The sequence below is a fragment of the Piliocolobus tephrosceles genome, chromosome 5, assembly GCF_002776525.5.
Source record: "Piliocolobus tephrosceles isolate RC106 chromosome 5, ASM277652v3, whole genome shotgun sequence".
Classification (NCBI taxonomy): Eukaryota; Metazoa; Chordata; class Mammalia; order Primates; family Cercopithecidae; genus Piliocolobus; species Piliocolobus tephrosceles.
This window is the reverse complement of record NC_045438.1, coordinates 48016449-48036661: the sequence shown is the minus strand read 5'-3', so window position 1 is coordinate 48036661 and position 20213 is coordinate 48016449. Positions and strand designations below refer to the sequence as shown.

Sequence of the window (20213 nt, the reverse complement as noted above, 5' to 3'; positions counted from 1 at the left end):
ATCCCCAGTACCTCGGAATGTGACTGTATTTGGAGACAGGGCCTTTAAAGAGGTGATTAGAGTAAAATAAGATCACAGGATGGGTCCCAATACAATATAACTGGTGTCCTTATAAGAAGAGGAGATTAGGACACAGGCAAAATACAGAGGGGTGACCACATGAGGACACAGTAAAAAGGCGGCCATTTGCAAGTTGGGGCACGTGGCCTCAGAAGAAACCACACCTGTCCACACCTTGATCTTGGACTTCAAGCCTCCAGAACTGTAAGAAAATAAAATTCTGTTGCTGAAGCCACTCAGTCTGTGGTATTTTATTATGGCATTCATAGCAAACGAATACAGTCAACAGTTAAATCCATGCTTAACCCTTGCTGGTTTATCCGGTTCCTGAGTGATATGGTTTGGATCTGTGTCCCCAGCGAATCTCATGTGAAACTGTAATCCCCAGTGTTGGAGGTGGGGCCTGGTGGGAGATGACTGGGTCATGGGGTTGGAGTCATCATGAATAGTTTAGCAGCCTCCCTCCTTGTATAGTGAGTGAGTTCTCACAAGATCTGGTTGTTTAAAAGTGTATGGTACCTCCCTCTGCGCACTCTCTTGCTCCTGTTCCTGCCATGTAAGACGCCTGCATTCCACCATGAGTAAAAGCTCCCTGAGGCCTCCCTAGAAGCAGATGCTGTTATGCTTCATGCATAGCCTGCAGAACTGTGAGCCAACTAAACCTCTTTTCTTTATGAATTACCCAGTTTCTTGGAAGTAACTAACAAGTTTTTGATTTTACAGGCTCACAGGTGAAAGGGACTAGCCTTGTCTGAGATGAAACTTTGGACTTTTCAGTTAATGCTGGAATGAGTTAAGAACTTGAGGAACTCTTGGGAAGGCATGATAGTATTTTGAAATGTGAGAAAGACATGAGATTTGGGAAGGGCCAGGGGCCAAATGATATGGTTTGGATACGTGTACCCACCCAAATCTCATGTTGAATTGTAATCCCCAGTGCTGGAGGTGGGGCCTGGTGGGAGGTGACTGAATCATGGCAGTGGACTTCTCATGAACGGTTTGGCTCCATACCCCCTTGGAAATGTATAGTGAGTTCTCAAAAAATCTGGTTGTTTAAAAGTCTATGGCACCTCTGCCCTTGCCCCCTCTTCCTCCTGCTCCGGCCATGCTCAGTGCTGGATCACCACTTTGCCTTCCACCGAAAGTAAAAGCTCCCTGAGCCTCCCTGGAAGCAGATGTTGCCATGCTTCCTGTATAACCTGTAGAATCCAGAGCTGTTAAACCTATTTTCTTTATAAATTACCCAGTCTCTGGTATTTCTTTATAACAATATGAGAATGGACTAGTACGCTGAGTTATGTCCCTTTGATCAATGAAAATAGGAAAATGAACTGATTATCACTGGAGCAATGTAGCAAAACTTTTCAATGCAAAGCTTCAAAGCTGGAGGATAAGGTGGGATACAGTAAAAGGCGTGCTTAGGGATAAAGAGATTAGGAACTCCTGAAGAGAGAATGGGAAAGAAATCCAAAAATGGTAAAAATGTGAAGGAGCTTCATTAAATAAACAGGGTTAGGTAATTCTTCAGATCAAATATATCTGACAGGTCCCAGTTTCTGGAATAAATTCTAAACTCATTAGTACCACAGGGAAGTTCCTCAACAGCTCAGCCCAACCTTATGCTTCATTTATACCAAATAACTACTGTCCCCTATCCTATCATCACCCAAAGTGGACCACTCACCAATCCATACCTTGCACTTTTGCCACTCTGAGATTTTGCTAATGCTGTTTCATGCATGCATTCATTCAATAAATATTTATAGCAAGGTGCTGAATATACAAAAGCTTATAAATGGACAGTATCCCTGTGGAGTTCACAGTCCAGTTCCCTTAGCTTCCAGTATACAGTCCACACTGTGGCTCTGCCTAGTAAAATCCTATCTGTCCTCCACATTCAGTTATTGCTGAAAGATACTCCAAAACCTCAGTCAAAATGAATAGTTCTCTCCTTGGTGCTCCCACAGGTTTGTATTTCATTTTGGCATTCATATCACACTGAAATGTTATGTTTACTTACACATATTTCTATGAATGGATGGATCCGTGGATGTGTGAGTGTTTATCTTTCTCCAGACTATAATTTCCATTAGGGCACATTCATACTATTGTCACCTTTGAATTTCCCCCATCACACCTAACAGTGCTTTGCACATTCTTGATGCTCAATTAATATTTGCAAAATGTAAGTAATAGTATTAATTAATAATCACATAATAGGCTAAAATGCACTACTAAACACAAATATGAGACTCACCAAATCTAAGCCTATAAAACTCCAGTTTTAAAGTGTTTTCCCTGCAAAACACTGCTCCCATTCCTTCTGCACATATTCATGCTTTTTAGTTGAATTGCAACAAGCCCAGTTCATCATGTCTGAGCTCTGCCCTAGGAATTCATTTCTAACAAGCTATTTGAAGAGTGTGGTTGTAGGTGACACTGATGAAGTCTCAAAAGGCAGCCAGGTGTGGTCTCTGTGGTATATGCAAAGATAATGGCCAGAAGGCTGGGCCTATACCTGCTGCTTGTTGAAATTGAAGATTAGTTTGGAGATTGATGTCACCACCATGAAACCATCTAGCTTTCCAGAAGGCATGCTGGCTTTCTTGGTTGTGCTTTTCTTCTTGTATGTGAACACATCAACAGACTGATCCTGCTAAAGAAGCAGAACTGGTCAAGAACATTCAGGGACATTGGCAGCAACCAGTGTCTCCCTAATGCTGACTGGCAAAGGCTTCTCTCTTCATCAGACTTTTTGACATAGGTGTTGATTTTGCTCACATAGTAACCAACCCCCATAGCTCACACCTTGATTAAATTCTGAACTTCTCTCTTTAGAAGGTTGATGACTGTGATTTAAATTTGGCCTTTCCATTGCCAGTAACAACAATGCCAAGTCACAAGTGAGAAAAGTTAGAGTCATTACCCTTGTAACCTCTAGCTATTAATACTTTGGATATCAATTAATAGAGTTTACTAAAAGATTAAATACCATTTCCACAGATTCCAGTCTATTCTTATTTCCCCATGTATTAGTGTTCTATAGACTTTTAAAAATGTATTCCCACTCCAGGCTGGCCAAATTGATGACACACTTGTCTCCAACACACATCTTCAGGGGTCAGCCACACCATCACCACCTCCATGAAAATCTTCCTTCCTGTCATACTAGATGCCCAGTCCATGAACCACGCAGACAGGTCCCCACAGCTACTCATCCTACTTACCACAGTCAATGTAAACCCTACTGATTGAGCGGTTATTGCCACAAGTTCCTGAGGGCACAGGCTGCTAAGTCTTACTTTTTTTTTTTAATAAAAATCTCTAAGACATACCCACTCCCTATACCATACCTACTTTTCACCAACAGAGAAACAGGCAGTTGCCGAATCTTATAAAGCAATATTTCTTGGAGAAATTGCAGTTATGAGAACCATGGGCTCTGAGGTCAGTACATGTGGCCTTCAAACGAAATTTTCTAATTATGTAACTTTGTGTGAGTTACTTAAGCTCTTTAAGCCTCGTTTTCCTTGTGTATGAAACAGAAATGGGAAAAACAATCTCTACCTTAAGAGCTTGCTGTGAGGATTGAATGAAATACTGTGGTAAAGGGCTCTTCACAAATGATAATAAATATAAACTCACTACTGTTTCTGTGACTTGACATATTTCAAGGCTGTTTCCTTATGTTATTAATATAGCTGACCAGACCACCAACAGCACGAAGCTTCTCCCAACTTCTGCAAGTCTTATTTAAAAAGTGAATCTAGGTGTGAACGGAAAACAATATTTTACTTTTCTAAACTCCACAGAGAGAAGGAGGGAGGTGGTTCAAGCAAGCAGAGAAGTCCGCTCCAGAAGTGAAAAGGAATGGCAGACATATCTGTAACTAATTAACATATAGCCAAACGAAGAAGAAGTCTAATTATTACAATGAAATCAAAACACGATGAAAAGGTTTTCAGAATAAAGCTTCAGTTCACTATTATAGGAGCTCTTGCTTTTACAATTTGCCTGCTTTCAAAAAACAAACAAACAAACAAACAAAAACAAAAAAACCATTACTCTTCCCCTTTCCCCCCAAATCACTGTTACTATAATTTATCATGCTCATCCAAAACCAGCTATGTTGGGGATGATCAAGAACATCACACTGGCTGTCGAAGAGCAGGTCAAGTGGGTCACACCACAGTGTTTGGAGAAGTGATCAGAAGAAGAGCAGAAGAGTCAATTCGCCACCTTTTTCAAGGTAAGTATATCAACATGAAGGATCACATTAACAGAGAGAGAAATACACTAGCCCAAACTGCTATGCCAAAAAGTGGCAGTAAAATCCCTGACTTAAAATGACACTGCAATAAAACTGAAAAGTTAATGTCACCAACCTAACTCTGACTCTCTACCACCTCTCTGTAATGAAGTAGGTCTCAAAGAGTAAATTCCTCGCATACTCTCTGCCTCAACTCTAATCTATAATGGGTTCAATATGAATATCCTGATTTGTGCTCCTACTGTACAAGCCTAAGCAAGCCAGAGATAGAGTGAGTTTGTGTGATCCCAGGCAGCAACTATCCCATCCTTTCTTCAGATGCCTGTAAATGACAGTGACTATAAGACCAGTTGTGTGGGTAATTAACAAATTAGCAAATTATCGGTTTCTACTTTCACGTTTCACATTTTGCCCCTTAACCTGATCCTGAAGGAAGCAAGTCCAAGTCCTAAGAATTACTCCATGGATTTTTATGTGAAATATTTTCTCTTCACAAAGCTCATCTTTAGTTTGATTACTTTCTGGCCATGAAAATACTGCTGCTGCTTAACACAGTACTATTTTTGTCAATCAAGAACTTCCCAGAGGAGCGTGTCTTAATATAGCAATGTTCCATTCTATATTGATACATGGTTGTTTAAAGTGGCTATATCTTTATTGCATGATTGATGGTTACCTTGGAAAGTGTTGGGTGCATCCATTTCTGCAAACTTGCTGAGTTTAGCACCCAGTTGAGGTATGTTCTCCAGAAAATATGATTCCTGTACCCTGTTCTTAATCCTTGCTTCAATGACCTTTTAAAAAAATTCCACCTATTTGATGTTTCAATAAATGTTTAAATGTAAATCAAGGATTTGTTATAGTAATATTTCTTGTAGAATTTTCAATTTTCTTTGTTACACATTGGGTTGTTGTTTCTATGCAAAGCCCATGATTCAAATTAGAATGACTGTCATTTCAATTTCTTTTATAAGGGTTTTCAATTTGACATGGCATCTGGCAAGCAGCTCCTAAGTGTATATTTCACTAAAATGTCTGGGGTGGGGTGGGAGCAGGAAGGGAGTCGACTATGGGGGATTGAGGGAGAGGCGAGTAGAAGAGTGGAGGATGAAGAACAGAATTCCAGATCCTGGGAGGAATTTCCTGAACTACACTGAGGAAAATAAAAAAACCCTCTTTACTGTGAAAACAGTAAAATCAGTAGAGATTCAAGTTAACTCCTTGCCTCCTCACAGTCTCTGTCCCCTGGTTCAAAAACAGAATGTCTGCAAAAGCCAGAAAAGGAAACTTTTACCCACAACTATGTGGCTGTTCCCTTTTGAGCAACGGGGGTGCTGGTCCCCACGCCCCACTGCTATCACTGCCTCATGTACCTGTCTAGACAGAGACCGAAACTTCCAAAAAGTTATTGGCAGGCAATCAACTGTAATGATATCACGACAACAATCATCAAAGTGGTTACACAACTGAAGGTAAATGTCAAACATTTATCATGAAAGAAAAGATATACAATAGTGTAAAAGAATGTATAATGGTCTTGGAGTAAGATTATTATAAATTTCTCATCTCACACTCAGCTTTCTTTAAAAGCTATTGTTTCATTTTTTACTTCTTCTCAGTTATGTAAAAATAGTTTAAGACTAGGAAATCTGTTAATGTAATATTAATACATCACAATATTGGGCCCAGTTTAGAAAGCTCCTGATTATTTTTAAGTTGCCTGTAAGATGTTTCATAGGATTAAATATTCAATCCCAATAAAAACTCCTACAAAATTAGGAAAAGAAGGATGTTTTCCTTAATGCTTTTCCTTAATATAGTCATGAAAACTATGTTAAACTGATAGCCAGCAGCAAGGTAATTGCAAAATACTTTCAGTATTTCCATTAAAATTGGGAAAATACAAGAATACCTAGTTGTCATTATTATTTAACATAGCTATGTAAATTCTAGCCAGTGCAATAACACTAGAAGAAAGAAATAAGAGCTATAATTCCTGTAAACTAGGAGATGAGAGTATCATGTGTGTGCAATTTCATAACAATAGAGCTTTACCTTATATCACATACTAAAATAAATTTAGACAGATTAGAAAGTTACATGTAAAAATGAAACCAAAATATTAATGGGAGATATGGGTGAAAATTAATGGATTTTGCACTAGAGAAAAGATTTGTAAAGATAAAAGCAAACACAAAAGAAGATCTGTTTTCTCTAATTAAATAAAGAAAACTAAAAGGCAAATGACAAATTGAGCAATTTTTTTTTAATGGCTGTGACAGTAAAAACAAGTTGTAGTTCCTGTTATTTAAAGAAGTTTTTAAAATTATGACAAGAACAACCACATCTCCACAGAATGGCAAAGAAATGAACTAATAATTTAAGATAAGGTCTTCACACTGAGAATCACTTCACAATCATAAAGTTATGTATAACATCATAAATATTAGTCAGATGTTCTGTGTGATTACTGTGTGGCCAGCGTTATATGAGGCCCTTTACATACTGCTTCATTGATTCCTCACAATAGCCTTAATAAGTAATATTACACCCATTTTACAGATGAGGCAATTCAGGTTTACAAAAACTAAACTTATTCAAGCAAACAGTAAAGAAAGAATTGACAATTCTGTCTGAGACTACACCCTCTCTATTTCTCCAGTTTGAAAGAAATAGCTAAAACATTACTGAAAAGGTAGAAAATACAAGAGTTTTAAACTTCTGGACATCTAAAAAATACTCATAAAATTCTCTGGTAAGTTACATTCTTATGCTTGGGAAAATATTTGCAACATGTATGAAATAATAATTGTTTTCTTTAATCCATAGAGAGCTCTTGCAAAGCAACAAGATGTGGTCTAAGACCAGTAGAAGAAAGAAGCAAGTACCATGAACAGGCAATACATAAAAAGCCACAAATATAAAACTATGTGAACTGGTAATCTAAGAAATGTAATTCAAAGAATGATGAAATGCCACTTCTGAAACATGACATTTTCAAATAATAAAAAAATAATTATTAGTAACATGGGTAAGATTTCAGGCCAATAAGGATATGTTTAAATTAATTATGGTATTAACTTGAGACTGAATATGTATTAGTATTAAAATCATTTTTCGGAAGGGAAGGAGAATGGGAAAATGTTGGTTAAAGGGTATAAAATTTCAATTAGACAGGATGAATAAGTTCTGGGATCTATTATACAGCATGGGAACTACAGTTAATAATAATGTGTTGTATACTTGAAAATTGCCAAGAGATTATATCTCAAATGTTCTCACCATTACAATGTAAGTATGTGAGGTAATGGATAACCTGGCTTGATTTAATCATCTTGCAATGTATACAAATATCAAAACATCACACTGCACACCAAAAATATATAGTTTTTATTTGTCAATTATATCTTAATAAAGCTAGGAGAAAATCATTTTTCAAATGACATCTGCTGACAAAAAAATTGCCCGACTCTTAACCATTTAGACTGTGATACTAGTTTTGTGTATTCTGACACGTAAATTATTTTTAAAGAAATATAGCATAATGTCACAAATTGTAATATAGGCCACTTAAAATTATCAATCTGTTTCACTGTTCTCCAAATTTTCTCAATACAATGTGTTTGCTTTTTAACAGAAACAGTTTTTGAATTGTGTTATAAACATAATGGTTTACTCACTATCAGTAAAGGCACTTAAAATCTATTAAGTTCTTGGCCAGGCACAGTGGCTCACACCTGTAATCCCAGTGCTTTGGGAGGCCCAGGCAGGTGGATCACCTGAGGTCAGACGTTTGAGACCAGCCTGACAAACATGGTGAAACCGTCTCTACTAAAAATACAAAAATTAGCCAGGTGTGGTGGCGGCACCTGTAGGCCCAGCTACTTGGGAGGCTGAGGCAGGAGAATCGCTTGAACCTTGGAGGTAAAAGTTGCAGTGAGCCAAGATAACGCCAATGCACTCCAGCCTGGGTAACAGAGTGAGACTCTATCTCGAAAAAAAAAAAAAAAAAATCTATAAACTTATCTTAGAATTTTACAAAGCAACTTCGTAAGTATTATCCCATTTAATTCATACCACAGCTCTGTGAGGTAGATATTGGCACCACTATACGGAAACTTTTCTTAAAGTGAACACATTTCTCTATATCTTGCAAGGACCAGGCAGAGGGAAGGGTCCCTCCAGTTATAAGAATAAAGGAATCCTTAAAAACAAAACTTTTTATTATGAACATGTCCTGCCGACAATTTTAAACAATGTCAGTGATAAAACACTTCACCTTGAAAAATTTTTTGTTGGCCTAAATGCTAATTGCTGCATGTTAAGTTTTCATGGTTTGTATAAGCTTCAAATTAGCATCTTACTTGTCCTTTAATAAGCATTGTATTCTACATGGAAGTTAATTCAGAGGCCCCCAACCCACATACTTGGAAAAAAAGTACTTTTCAAGAGTAAGTTTTGTAAAGCTGCCCTGTCTCCCCCATGAGATTACATATTCTTGAGTTAAACAGTCAATTTGAAATAAACAATAACACCATGATCTGTAAAAATGAGCAAACAAAATTTGTGATACATTAATTCTTTTATTCTAATGTGACCACTTGAAGTTTTTATTTGTGTTGAAAAATTAAAACAGTGAAACAATACAAACTGCAAGGTGCAATACTTGAGTTTGGTAAATGCAAATTCTATTTTGCAGATGAAATATTTTTACTAAATTTTAATACTTTAAAATGTATTCCTTTAATTATTAATTGCTTTAAAACTAAAGAAGGAATGAGGACAATAATAATTACTGTGTATTATTACATGACTATTACTTAAAGTAAATTTTCATATAAAAGTGAAGGTATTAAAAAATGATGCATTTTGGGTATCAAATGCAGTAGGTATATCTCTAGTCTTATTATAGAGTTACGTTATATCCCAGGGGAAAAACATCTTTAAATTTGTACAATCTGTGCATCACAACTTTGCTAAATAAAGAATACATGCCAATCGTTTTCCTTATCTTTCTGACACGTTCCAAATCAAGGAGGTCTTATTTGTTTGCATTTTTAACTTTATGAAAATGTAACAGTAAGATTTTAGAGAGCATCAGACCATTTATTTCAATTAGAAGCAGTAATGAAATCTCTTTAAACTATTAGATGTCACTTAGTCTTTATGTAAGACAGATTGTATGTTTAATTCTTTTTGGCATGATCCACAGTTATTGGCCCTTAATAGTTTTTATATTGACTGAAAGTGGGGACTCCCTCACTACTCCTTGCAGGCCTCCCCAAGTCCAAACCAGTGGCTGATCTGAAAGAACACTTTTTCATAAAACTTAGAAAATCACTGATTAAAACCTTTCAACTCAATACTAGTAGTATTAATAGTAATAACAAGCCTTTTCCATAGCCAGAAATGCAATGTTGTTTCTAGTTCTGCACACGCTATAACCTTGAGAAGCTGTGTGCCATCAATTATGGTTCCCAGTGTACTTTAATCCACCCTGGACAGTGTTCTTTCAGCTTCAGGGTGTCTTCACCTCAAGATAGGCCTTCTTTATTTCTGGAACCAACCCTGATCAAGTCCATGTCATCTGACTCACCTTACTTCAGGAAAATTAGTTTCAGAACATATTTCTGATGAATCTGAGCACTTGAACAGAATCTGAAGAGAATTGCATGTTTATCCATTTATAGAGTTCTGATTTCTATCTTATTTTTCATGGGTATGCCTTAGATAACTACTGAAGAACAGACAAAGTTCATGAGGGTAGCCTTAATATTGCCACCCCTGCCTTTAGCACCTTTTTTTCACTCAAGAGTGGGGAGGAAAGAATGAGCACAGCTATGATTACATTATGATTTGATAAGGTGGTAGACAGTAGAGGGCTTTCTAAGAACAGAAGGACCAGCAAATGAAGAGCCCTAAAAACACCATCACACTATCCAAATCCTGATTATTCCATCGAGTGCCGCACAGTTTACTGACATCCATGCACGATTTACCTAATTCTTCCCTTTTTTGGGTCATAGACACCTTTACACTAAAATTCCGTCTGGAGAGACCATGACAGGTACCTTGCTCTTTGCAAATACATGGGGAATTGACTTTCGTGTTTTGAAAAGCATTTTGGAGGAATTTGCATATTTACAAACATGGATACCCACTAAGAGCATTTTTTAAGTGTTTTAAACTAGGGAAAAGGAGTATAAATATCATAAAATCTGAAAACCATTCTATAAGTCATACCAAAAAAAAGAAACCTCATTATTTTGTTGCCAAGATTACATTTTCCATTTCACACTTTACTGAATGTCATCACTCTTAATTGCCTGATTTGACTCCAAATTACTTTAGGTGTTTACCCCAAACCAGATCTATCTGATAAGAATGAAGGCTTGCCACCACTGAAGATACTCCAAAGAATGTTCTGAGACATCAGAGCTCTAGAAATGTTCTGAGAAACAGCAACCCAGAAACAGCAACACTGTGATCTTCCAAGTGACTGTTTTCAAGATTACTACCTAATTTTGAATATCTAAATTTTGAAATGTTTATATTTTTAAAAATCATTTTTGTTATTCCATCCTCCAGTACACAGGAATGACTAGGTATCATTTCCACCAAAAATCTACCACTGATTTATCATCAAACACCCCTATCATTAGGAATAAGATCTGGGTCAGCAGACCCTTCTGTACACAGCTGACACATGGCCAGTATGATGGAGACTGAGATGTCCAAGCAAACCCACGTACAGAGGAGCTACCACAGGTGAGTGCTTACAGCCCGGCTGTTCATCTGGCAAATGTTTCTTTTTCGCTCAACACCTGTTAGTAAAGAACACCAGAAGCAGATTACTTTCAGTTGGAAGGCCAGCAATACAGCTTCACTGTCCCACCTCAGGTACCTCACCTCTCCAGTGCTATGCCATGACTTAGCCAGCAGGGGCCTTGATTGCCCTTCTCTTCCACAAGACATCATTGCTGTCTATTACATTGATGACATTATGCTGTTTGGATCTAGTGACTGAAATGAAGCAGTTACTTTAGACTTACTTTGCATGTCAGAAGGTGGAAAATAAATCTGACAAAAAATCAGGGACTTTCTACCTCAGTAAAAACTGCAGGGGTGGCCGGGCGCGGTGGCTCAAGCCTGTAATCCCAGCACTTTGGGAGGCCAAGACGGGCGGATCACGAGGTCAGGAGATCGAGACCATCCTGGCTAACACGGTGAAACCCCGTCTCTACTAAAAATACAAAAAATTAGCCGGGCGAGGTGGCCGGCGCCTGTGGTCCCAGCTACTCGGGAGGCTGAGGCAGGAGAATGGCGTGAACCCGGGAGGCGGTGGTTGCAGTGAGCTGAGATCCGGCCACTGCACTCCAGCCTGGGCGACAGAGCAAGACTCCATCTCAAAAAAAAAAAAGAAAAAAAGATAAAACTGCAGGGGTCCAGTGACGTGGGGCAAATCAAGACATCCCTTCTAAGATGAAGAATAAGGTGTTGCATATGGCTTTTCCTATAACCAAGAAGGATGCATAATACCCAGTGAGCCTCTTTGAATTTTGAAAGCAACATATTCCTCATTTGGGTGTGCTACAGAAACCTATTTACTGAGTGACCCCAAAGCTGCTAATTTTGACTAGTGCCAGAAAAAAAGAAGGTTCTGCAGCAGGTCCAGGCTGTCGTGCAAGCTGCTCTGCCACTTGGGCCATATGATCCGGCAGATCCAAAGGTACTTGAAGTAACAGTGGCAGACATGGATGCTGTTTAAAGCCTTTGCTGGGCCTTAGAGCTGACTCACAGTGCAGGCCTCTAGGGTTTCTGTGCAAGACCGTGACAGCACCTTAATCTTGGACTTAAAGCCTCCAGAACTGTAAAGAATACATTTCTATTGTTTTAAACATCTAGTTTGTGGAACATTTTATGGCAGTTCTAGGATACATAGAAATGTCGATCTAATAAGTTCATGAGTGTTAGCTCATCTCATCTCCATAACAACCCTATGTGGCAGTCACTAGTTTTGCCTATATTTCACAGAGGAGCCAACAGTGGCCTAGTATGGAGCAGAGCTGGGACTTGAACTGTGATATCTGGTTCTGAGCCTGTTGAGCTGAACCACTACACTACCGTGTCAGCAGAAAGCAGTATCATTCTTACTTAAATGAATTCCATGGGCTCCCATAGCTCACAGAAGCCATGTTTTCTTAGTCTGGGAGATGGGCACTGATATGGTTCTCAGCACATTGCTCCTGAGGACAGGTATTAAGCATAGAAGACTAGGTGACTTGGTGTATGATTTGAGGAATGCCTATAATACCTCTTAATAACTAATATTTCACAGTAACTAATTTATTTTGTTAATGGTGGTCAGGCATCTAGTCAAGCCTGGGCTTGCATGAGCCTGAGAATCAGCAGCTCCTTCAATTTTGTGTCCTTGGTGTCGTCCCACTTGCTTCACCCTAGTCCTGGCCATGCTGCAGAAAGAGGTCTTCTTTTAAAATGTCCTACAGGAGTAGCATTTTCATTCCCAGTTCTTCTTCACTAACCCTTGAGGAATAAACATTCTGATTTGAAATTTCATCATTCATTACCTTTACTTGAGTTTTAATCAGAGTTGATTTTTTTAACATTTGAAATAAACACAAGTGCAACATTCTCCAATCCTTCATGTTTGCAGAAATAACATTCAACTTTGACATGGTGCAACCACTACATGTCAGGCATTGGATTGGGCCTCCACATACAAGCAGAGACCATGTCTGTCTAGTTCCTCACAATCTTGATCTTAAAGCCTAGCACATGGCATGTGCTCAGTATTTGTTAAGTGGAAGGATGGATGGATACATGGATAAATGGAGGAATGGATGGATGGATAAAAGGAAGGATAGATGAATGGAGAGATGGATGGGTAAATGAAAGGATGGATGGATGAATGGATGGATGGATAAATGGAAGGAAGAATGGATGGATGAATAAATGGATGGATGGATGGATGAATGGATGGATGGATGGGAGACGAATGGATAAATGGAAGAACGGATGGATAGATTAATAAATCGATGGATGGATGAGTGGACAGGCAGTTGGTTGATGGTCCACTTATGTGGAAACTCCACAGGCAGTAAACAGTGAGGAGCACACAAAGGCAGATGTTCCCACACCATCAAAGCTCTCGTCTTCTTCCGGCCCCCACTTTTTTCCACAATGTTCCAATCAGCCACTGAAAACAAAACAAAACAAAACAAAACAAAAACCTAGAAGGATATAGGTTGAAGATATTTGAGGACACTGATTGAGTTGGAGACAGTTGAAGTTTTCCAGCTTCCAATCTGTCCCTAGTAATGTCATGAGGGCAGAAGGAATTCTTGGGAGGAAGAATATTTATTGCCATTTCAGCTTCTGCCAACATGCAAGGCAAAACTCCAAAGGACACAAGCACATCTTTGCCAATCTCTCTCTCTCCTTTCTAAATGTTTTACCCTGGCCCCAGTGACAGAAACCTTCCTACTACCTCTGTCTCTCGAAATCCCTTCATTCCAGGCCATCTCTCTAGAATATCCATAAATAGCCTTAGTATGTGATGCTTGTTACTTCTTAGAAGTCACACTAAGGGTATGAATGAAGATGAACACTCCTACAAAACTATTAAATAATGCTATACTAACTCAAACAATTTTAATTGGTAGATGTGGCAAGGAGCAACTTTTCAGTGAAAAAATCTAGACACCTCCCCCACACGATTTACCCTGGAGCCTGCCTTTTGCTTTGACAAATATATTTACAGCCCCATACCCTTCATATCTGCCACAGCCCTATAAGCACTGCCAGACATGATGGAATTCAACAAAATGTCATGCACAAATACGTGAATGGTGAGCATTCCTTCTGTGTGTGCGTACTTAGAATCCTATACATTCCATCATGTAATGTTTATGATCATATCTAAACATTACATGATGGAATGTATAGGATTCCACTAGATCACAACATCGAACATTTCTATATTAATACAATGTTCTCCTTAAACCTCTAATCCTTCCATCTCCTCTCTCACTGGTATCGCTCAGTCAGAAAGAGAAATGAGAGCTCTTTGGTGTAATGACTCCAAAGGTCCCAGTCTCCTGACCCCTTCTTCTTCCCTCCCCTTGACCTGGAAGAGAAGCTCCCCGCCCACTGGAAGCAGAAGTGAATGCTCCCTTCACTTATGTGCCCTGGGCACAATTCCCTTGCACCTCCTCCAGGACTCTGGTTTCCTGGGTTGTCCCCCAACATCTCCTTTTCTCTGGCTACTTACCATTAACACTCAGACATACTCCAGATTCTCTCATCCTAAACACAAACAAACCCACAAAACCCTTCCCTTGACACAGTCTCCCTTCTTCCTCCAGCTGTAACCTTAGTTCTGTCTTCTCATCAAACTTGGTTTCAAAGTTGTGGGTCATCCCTGTCTGTACCCACTGTTCCCATCATCCAAATCTGCTGTGGCAAAGGTAACCGATGGCATGGTTACCACTTCCCATGAAGTGATTCTGTTCTTGTCCTACCTGACCGTTATCTGACTTCCGGACCTGTCCCTCCTCCTTGAAACATCACTGCTTCCAGTGGCTTCCAGAACACCACTTCCTCTTGCTTTCCACCTACCCTCTGCTTACCCTTGTCAGTCTCTCCATGCTATTTACCCTAGAGCTTCCCTTTTGCTTTGACAAGTCTGCTAGAAAATAAAATATACTTACAGCCTCCCTTAGAGCTTTCTCTTCCTCTGCACGTGTCTGAAATCCTGCTGTTCCCCAGGGCTCCTCCCTCTACTGCTCATCTGTAGTCACAGCTGCAGTGTGCTGTTTGTGATGTAGGGACATTCCACAGGCATCTCACACTCCATATGTTTCAACCTGAAGGCAATATCTTTCTCGCCCAAACTCGCTGTTCTCCTGGGTCTCCTACATCACAGCACAATCCTAAACCAGGAATCTGCGTGTCATTCCAACCCCTCTCCCCTCCCAACCTGTCATCCAAACAATCATTTAAGCTTTGTCAAGTCTACTTCCATTGATCCTGCCCTACTGTCATAAGTGGCCCATGCCACCAGCATCTCTCTCCTGACACTGCAACGATCTCCTAAGTGTTTGGCTTGCCTCCGGTCAGGATGTGTCAATAGCTCCCTTCTGCTCACAAGATACACTCCAAATTCTTTAACATGACTTCTAGGCCACCCAAGACTGGCCGCCGCCTGCCTCTCCATCTCCTGCCACTTTCTCCGGCACTCAGTGCTTTAACCAGACAGAATTCCTTGCCATTCTTGTTGATGCTAAACCTCCTCCCCTTCCTGGCCTTTGCACACACTGTTCTCTGCTGAGAACACTCTTCCCCTTAAGACCCTGCTCCTCTTCAGGCTAAGTCTGCTCAACCGTCAGTACTCAGGCCATGGGTCAGTTCTGGAAAAACTGTGATGGTGCCCAATCCCTGCAAACTGGGTTGGATACACCTGTTCATGGTATCATATACTTCTCATCAAATCAGTCATCACACATTATCATTATTGTTCATTCCATTTTAAGTCTTCCCTACTGGATGCTAAGTTCCCAGAGGGCAGAGCTTTCATATCCTGCCAACCATAGCAACCTAGAGTCCAGCAGAAGGCCTGACATAGAGAAGCTTGGTAAAAAATTATTTTATCTCCATTTCACAAAGGTAGAAATCACAGCAGTCAGAGAAGCTACATACAGGGCAGAAGAGGAACTCTTCCAATGATGTTTGATTTCAAGCCTGGTGCTCTCTCTAAGCTCCTGTTTTTTCAAAGCTATAGACTTCCCTTTGGAAAACACAAGAAAATTTACTTTTTATTTATGTTTTAACTCACTGGTCCCTAAATCGCATAACCTTGACCATTACTGGATCAAATCCTTACTTTCCTCTGTAAGAGACTCACTCTCCCTATCTCGATAATCTTTGGCATAATTCACTTTCAAGCCATCTAAAAATCTCAGCAAAATACAAAATCATAGGCATCATCGATGCAAATGACTGCAAAGGAGACTGAAGCCCATTCCACCAAGCAGAATTCCAAATGTACATCAAAAATACTACACATTCTGGCCAGGTGTGGTGGCTCACTCTTGTAATCTCAGCACTCTGGGAGGCCAAGGCGGCTGGATCACCTGAGGCCAGGAGTTCAAGATGAGCCTGGTCAACATGGCGAAACCTAGCCTCTACTAAAAATATGAAAATTAGCTGGGCGTGGTGGCAGGTACCTGTAATCCCAGGTATTACTTGGGAGGCTGAGGCAGGAGAATCGCTTGAACCCAGGAGGCAGAAGTTGTAGTGAGCCGAGACCTAGTACTGCACTCCATCCTGGGCAACAGAGTGAGACTCCATCTCAAACAAACAAACAGAATACTACACGTTTCGATCATGATAAAGCCAAGGAAAGTGGAGAAATTAGAATGTGGATCACATAAGAAAAGAAAAAGTCCTAGCACTGCTCATGAAGAAACTAGCTACATCAGAAAACAAATTCTTCAATAATTTAAAATCCAAAACTTAAGAGGCAATGCACATATAAACAACAAATCCAGAATGATCAACATGATCTGGTACTAAACATGTGTAGGCTCAGCTTGCTATATATATATATTAATTATATGTGTACATTAATTATATGTTAATGCCTATTTCATTGTGTGTTACTCTTTCTTACAATGAAGTTTGTCGGCGCAAGTTTTTTTGTGGTCCCCAACTCAAGGATCAGTGAAGGAGATAATGAAAACACTTCTGTTTCTATTTTATTCTTCCATCAGTTTGAGGAGAATTAAATATGTATAGAAAGTGAAAAGGAGCATATCTTTGTTATCAAGCATTATTGCTATGGGATTTATTTTAAAGCAAAGTTGACTGAAGTAATTATTTACGTGGAAAGTAAATAGTATTGCAATGCAACTTGGCATTTTCTTATGTAAACTGCACTTATGCAAATGCACTACCATATTACCCACTGTTCAAGGCAGGAGTCCACAGTTCAAAGCCTATGCGCTGACGTTTCATCACCTCAACATCCTTTCCAGCCTCTAAGTTTGATATGTAGGTCTGTCTTTGGCTCTTTAAGAATCAGAACTAAACTGTGTCAATTCAAGCTTACCCTTCTCACCTCCAGCCCACAGTGTCCCTGCTCTCCCCACCCCATTACACAGCACTTTTCCTGAAGAATAAGCAAGCTCTAGTGACACACTTTGCTTTCTGCATTCCTTTCTTGCCAGGACTTGAACTATGCCCTCACCAAGTGCCCAGGTACTCACATTCTCTCAGACTAAGCCCACCTTACTTCCTGGGATGCTAATAACATACATGTAACTGGGCTTTGATCTCCTTTGACCTGCTGTGTCCAGGACCAAGCCTTCATACTCATGACCAGATCTCTCTGTCCACACTAGACACACACGGAACTCCTACATACAGGCAACTGACTGGGAAAAGCGTTCTCTCCTTTCCTGTTTTGCGCACACATCAGTGGCACAGTCAGAGTGGGTAACCGGAACATGTGTTTAATTTGAAGCACTCTGTCCTCCTAACCTGCCTTCTTTGTATCCTCCTTAAAAAACCAATTTAACATGGTCAAGCAGGTTATCTGAATTGCCTATGGTACCTGCAAGGTAGTAGATAATAGTAAACCCCTTATTACCATCTACCTTAGGTATTGTTATCTACTCTTTACAAAGCTTTCCCTTGAACTTCCTTAAGTCCAGGCATTACGGCCTTTACTTAAGATTCTACAGCAATACTACCAGGGCCCAAGATGCCCACACAACACTGAGATTAACCACATTTCCTATTAGGGAGTTGGGTTTATGTGGCCCACCAGCTGAGTATCTTTGCCATCATTTTCTCTCTGGGCTCTTCTGATTTTTAAGCTGAGGTGCTCATATTCCTGTGCACCTTCCGCAACCCTGAGGGTTACCTGTGCTATCTACTTCTCTATCAAGTTAGGACCCTCTACTCTGACAGCCGCCCAAGCTAGAAACCTAAACCGAACAGATTCGCAGCTAGAAGCAGAGCTCTGGTGTGAAGTACAATTTTCTGTTAATTACCCAGCTCCTACTCCACATTTCGGAACTTCCAGGTTCCTTTCCTGAGGCCCCCTGTGCAGAGGATTCCCCTTTAGTTCACTTGTCCTCGATCCTCCTCTCCCAAATGCAAGTTCACTCACACTTCCTGGAAGTCACAGTTGTGACTGGCTTAATCTTATCTGGCTTAATCTTATCTGGCTTAATAAACCAAACTGGTGACAGTACAGACCTCTGAAGCACATCCTGTGACCCGATTATTTCCGATGTCCTTAGCACCTTATTGCCTCCAGTATACCTGAGTTTAGGAAATCATCTCAGGTGGACTGACACGTGCTTCCTTCACTTTTCCCCTTAAAATGCTCATGTGAATGGTAACGCTTCCCAAATTTGCAGCAGCGCTGGGATTTTTTATGGAATTGAGAAAGGCAGGGCCTGACTTCCCATTCTCTGAAGAGTTCACCGATTTCCCTTGGGAGTTTCTCAAGACTCAAAACAGGAAAAGAAAGAGAGAAAGGAAGGTAGAAAGCAATGTAGGTATTAACCATTTTTCTGGTACTCTTCAAACCCAAAACTATTACAGAGGACATTAGGAATTCCCCTTGGCTACCAGGAAAAGCAGCGCGAGTCCGATTCCTGACAGGCAAGCACCAGAGACGATGTGGAGTTTTGGTTGTTAGCTTAGAGATAACATCTGGATGTGGGGGCTTGTCTTACCAACCACTGGAGACACCAGGAAGGAAGAAATAATGGGCTAATACAGAAAGAACATAGAAGAGGGTCCCAGATACCCAAAGCCTCCTGGCCTCTCCGTCGTCACCTGGAACGGGCTGCAAAGCCTTGGCACAGGCAGCTGGGTCGTGTCCCCTCCCGCCGCACGCCCCGGGCCGCCCGGACGGCACCTTCTTACCTTGCGGGAGTACGGCGGCTTGCTCAGGTGGATGCCGTCACGGACGAGCTTATCCCTGATCATGATCTTCAGCTTCAGTTTGGGGTAGCTCACCAGCTCCCTGCTGCGGGGGGCGGTAGTGTGGCCGCGAGAGTCCCCGCGGGTGCCCTGGGCCGGGCCGCCGCACGGCTCCCCGCGGCGGCCGGTGGGGATGGCGTCGGCGGGCTGCCCGGGGGGCGCCGGCTGCGGCTCGAGCGTGAAGTAGAGGCCGGCGGCGTTGGCGTCCTGCTCCCGCAGCCGGCGCACGGCCTCCAGGATACGGCGGCGGTGCGCGGGCGCCAGCACCCCGATGGCATCCAGGTCCGGGTCCCCAATCTGCTTGCACACCTCCAGGTCATCGTAGCCGTTATCCACGAAGGACTCCGCGTACTGCGGAAGCTTCAGCGCTTTGAGCCACTCGTAAACTATATTGGTGCACATGGTGGGACCGGGAACCCCGTTGCCGAGCACCTTCCCTGCGCCCAAATGGCACGGGCGTCACCAGTTCTTGGAACTTTTAATCCTCTCCTCCAAGGGGAAAAAGGTATCGCAGTAAAGTTTTCCTTTTAAAGGAAAGGCTCGGGCTGGAGGCGGAAAGCCATCAGAAGAAGCCTGAGGAAGGGAGAAGCGAACAAGCAGCAAAGTGAATTCCCCAAGCAGCCGCGGAGCTCGCAGGCACTGGCTGCTGGGCTGGGCTAGCCGCTCCGCGCCGCTCCGCGCCGCTCCGCGCCGCCCCTGGATGCGCCGCCGCCGCTGCTGGCGCGGGGAGGGGCGCGCGACGGGCGCGGGAGGGGGTGGAGACGGGAGGGGCAGGGGCACACCCCTTGGACCTGCGCCGGGTCAGCGCCGTGCAGCGCCGCCCGCGGGTTTTCCCGGCCGGGACGGTCCGGAGGCTGCGCGCCGC

At 41.5% G+C, this 20213-nt stretch overlaps 1 protein-coding gene across 1 annotated transcript in view; it reads right to left on the bottom strand.

The window, feature by feature from the left end:
- SAMD5 (sterile alpha motif domain containing 5) overlaps positions 1–19989 on the bottom strand; it is a 61823-nt gene extending 41834 nt beyond the window's left edge. The window contains exon 1 of the mRNA XM_023188434.2: positions 19292–19989. Within this exon, the coding sequence (XP_023044202.1) occupies positions 19292–19750 (459 nt within the window). The 5' untranslated portion in view covers positions 19751–19989. The remainder of the gene's footprint in view (positions 1–19291) is intronic.
- Between the last annotated feature and the right edge of the window lie 224 nt (positions 19990–20213).